Source organism: Plectropomus leopardus, unplaced genomic scaffold, assembly GCF_008729295.1.
Source record: "Plectropomus leopardus isolate mb unplaced genomic scaffold, YSFRI_Pleo_2.0 unplaced_scaffold11060, whole genome shotgun sequence".
NCBI classification, from domain to species: Eukaryota; Metazoa; Chordata; class Actinopteri; order Perciformes; family Serranidae; genus Plectropomus; species Plectropomus leopardus.
In genome coordinates, this window is record NW_024611685.1 from 1 (window position 1) to 3,572 (window position 3,572).

The following is a 3,572-nucleotide window of genomic DNA, read 5'->3' on the forward strand; positions in this document are numbered from 1 at the left end:
GTAAAACTGGTCTTAAATTTCAATTCAAGTGGCATCAAAGCAGTGTTAAAAAGTCTTAAATCCCTCTCACTTTAAGTTGTAGAAGCCTTGTTGTGAATCAGACATTAGTCTCCATTATGTTTCCTGTAGGTCGTAAAAATAAAATATTAATACCATCCTTAATTGCTGCTCCAGAGAAGACACAATATAAAGTAGTAGTTTTATGTTTCTCTTTAGTGTTTTCTGCATAAAGAGGAAATGGTTATATGCGGAGGAATCTGAATGATGATATCCTGTCAGTCCTTGCTATTAATATTCATTTTTATATTAAAACATGCCAAATTAACATTAAATAGCAGCTTATCTTTTTACCTGTAATGTTGTTTGGTGATAAGTCCAGCAATATCCACAACAATAATGTTTTAATTTATGTATCTTTATATACACGTGTGAGGTGATTCATTGTTTCTTCAAATAGGTAAGGTATCCTTTTCCTCAAAAAAGACAAATATATGACTTTAATGTGAAGGAGTATATTGTGTTATGATTTGTCACAGACAGATGCAGACTCAGGTGATGAAAGGAGAGTAGAGGTGGAGATGGGTGAGGAGGGTGAGGCAGAGGGAGTTGAGTGATAGCGGGAGAGGTTTGGGGAGAGCATGCAGGCAGATTGAGGAGGATGATCGTGGAGCAAAAGAAATCTGCAGTAATCAGCAGTAATCAGGGGCCACATCTGCAGTCACAGACACACAGGGGCCACGCTATTTCAGTGCACCGGAGCACCACATAACATGAAACGGTGATAGCCAGGAAAGCTGCTTAAATGGAGTGTGACCTGTCAGCCTCGTTTGCATTTTTACACAGAACTTAACAACGGCAGCATCGTGATTTTAAATAGCATGCTGTCACCAAGGAATCAACAGAGGCTTGTAACACAACAGATTCAGCCTCTTGTGTGACAAATGTCTGTGTTGGCAGCACTTTATAAATAATAACAATGGCAATGACAATCATTTACCCTCTCTGTCATATCGCGGTTGATCTCGTCCTCTGCTTGGAGGGAAAGGAGGTCCTTCCATAACTCTCAGTGTTCTTTGTTTGTCTTCAGGTGTCGGACACCGTGGTCGAGCCGTACAACGCCACGCTGTCAGTCCACCAGCTGGTAGAAAACACAGATGAAACCTACTGCATTGATAACGAAGCTCTTTATGACATTTGCTTCCGCACTCTAAAACTCACCACGCCCACCTACGGCGACCTGAACCACCTGGTCTCAGCCACCATGAGCGGCGTGACCACCTGCCTGCGTTTCCCCGGCCAGCTTAACGCCGATCTGAGGAAACTGGCTGTCAACATGGTGCCCTTCCCCCGTCTCCACTTCTTCATGCCTGGCTTTGCCCCTCTGACCAGCAGGGGGAGCCAGCAATACCGAGCCCTGACGGTGCCTGAGCTCACCCAGCAGGTGTTCGACGCCAAAAACATGATGGCTGCCTGCGACCCTCGCCACGGACGCTACCTGACGGTGGCCGCCGTGTTCCGTGGCCGCATGTCCATGAAGGAGGTGGACGAGCAGATGCTGAACGTCCAGAACAAGAACAGCAGCTACTTTGTGGAGTGGATCCCCAACAACGTGAAGACGGCCGTCTGCGACATCCCGCCGCGTGGCCTCAAGATGGCCGTCACCTTCATCGGCAACAGCACAGCCATCCAGGAGCTGTTCAAACGCATCTCTGAGCAGTTCACCGCCATGTTCCGCCGCAAGGCCTTCCTCCACTGGTACACCGGCGAGGGCATGGACGAGATGGAGTTCACCGAGGCAGAGAGCAACATGAACGACCTTGTCTCCGAGTACCAGCAGTACCAGGACGCCACGGCTGAGGAGGAGGGAGAGTTTGAGGAGGAGGTGGAGGAGGATGCCTAAAAAAGTAACAATGAATGACGCTTCATGAGCTGAGGAAAAAGATGAAGTTAAAGGAGTAGTTCTGATTTTTTGAATCGGGGTTGTATGACGTACTTATTCATGGTCAGTGTGTTACAGACAGTAGGTGTCAGTCGGCACGCCAGTTTGGAGAAGCAGACAGAAATACAAACATGGAAGTTAAGCAATGTACTGCTGTGAAATCTGCAGCAGCAAAAGATATTTTAGCCACCTAAAAAAACCCAAATCAATTAAATTGGATGCCAAACTGAGAATATTTTCAGCACTTTACCTCCATGCAGACAGCCTTTTCTGATGGGGAAACTGTTACAGTTTCTATGCTCTAATCAGTGGCACCAAACTCCATTGACAAAAACAGTTATTTTAGCTTGCTGAACACAGAAGCTGCCGGCCAACAGCTGCCTAAGTAAGTTAGTTTGTTTTTGCTTTTGTGTGACTTCAGTTAATCAAAATAAACCCTTAAAAACTCCAAAGTCACTCAATAACCAAAACAAACTCATTGATTCAGGCAGCGGTATACCAGCAGCTCCTGTGATTAGTGATGTTAAATTGCTGTTTTTCTTAATGGAGTCTGGCTTTGAAGAGAATGCGGCCACACGCCTAATTCTCCAAACTAAGGGGCGGGTATCTACTGTATGTAATACACTAAATATGGATCCTAAATAAGGGCATCATGCAACCCCACTTCAGAGGATTTGAACTTTGCCTTTATTAACCTACAAAAAAAATCAGAAAAAAGAAAAATCATTGTGATATGAAATTAAGGAATGTAGCAGAACGGATAAGGAAGGCTGTTTAGAGAAGCACAGGGGGTCTGAAAGGGTTAATAGAGGGAAACTGAGGAGAAATAAGAATGAAAGATGAATGTAGGTAGAGAAGTGAAAGAGAAGCAGGACGAGGAACAAAATGAAAATTACGTGACCAAATTAATGTGCCATGGTTGACAGTTTATTGTGACGCCATGTTGTTTGTTCGGTTTGAGCAAGACTAACCTCCCAAACTCCCAAACTTTTTCTTTTTTTTAATGCTGAGATCACAAGTTTCAGCAAATGAACAAATCTGAAGTACTTAGACTTCACTTTAATCACATAGGATCATATTCTCCTTTTTTTCTGAAAAACAGAAACTAAAATTATTAAAAGAAATCGTGGCGTCTTTATTTTGTTAATTCCACCTAACACAATAAGTGTGTTAAATGGTTAAATGACTGATTTAACATTTCTATACACTCAATTCAGACAAGCAGTTAAATTTTGCCAAATATTATCAGTATGAAATTACCTCTTGAATAACAAACAGTATTTTGCAGTGGAAAAAGAAATATTTGTGCTTCTTCACTGATTTTCAGAGCAACGTTAGCACATAGTCCAAGTTCAACTTTGGATTTTTTAAAAAAAAATTCAGCATTAAAACATCTAAACAAGGTGATATCAAAGAATACCAAGTGTTACCTTACAGCGGTTGCTTTGGGGGAAAACCAGGTCTGGAACCTCGAACTTGAGCTCCAGAAATGCGAAATCATGCCATTATCAGTGTTTTTTTTCTGCTTTTAAGAGTGTTCTTTACTTTTTCCATTATTTATCAGCTCTGGAAATCCACTCTCAGAGTTAATGTGAAATTTGTGAAAAGGTGGGACTATCAGTATTCTTTTCCT

General features: G+C 42.5%; 1 protein-coding gene across 1 annotated transcript; it reads left to right on the forward strand.

The window, feature by feature from the left end:
- Positions 1-536: 536 nt before the first annotated feature.
- Positions 537-3,562, forward strand: LOC121963379 (tubulin beta chain; the record flags this gene model as incomplete). The annotated part of the gene is made up of 2 exons (XM_042513665.1): positions 537-591; positions 1,068-3,562. Coding segments are annotated over 2 exons (888 nt in total), but the record flags the coding sequence as incomplete, so codon positions are not given.
- Positions 3,563-3,572: the final 10 nt, after the last annotated feature.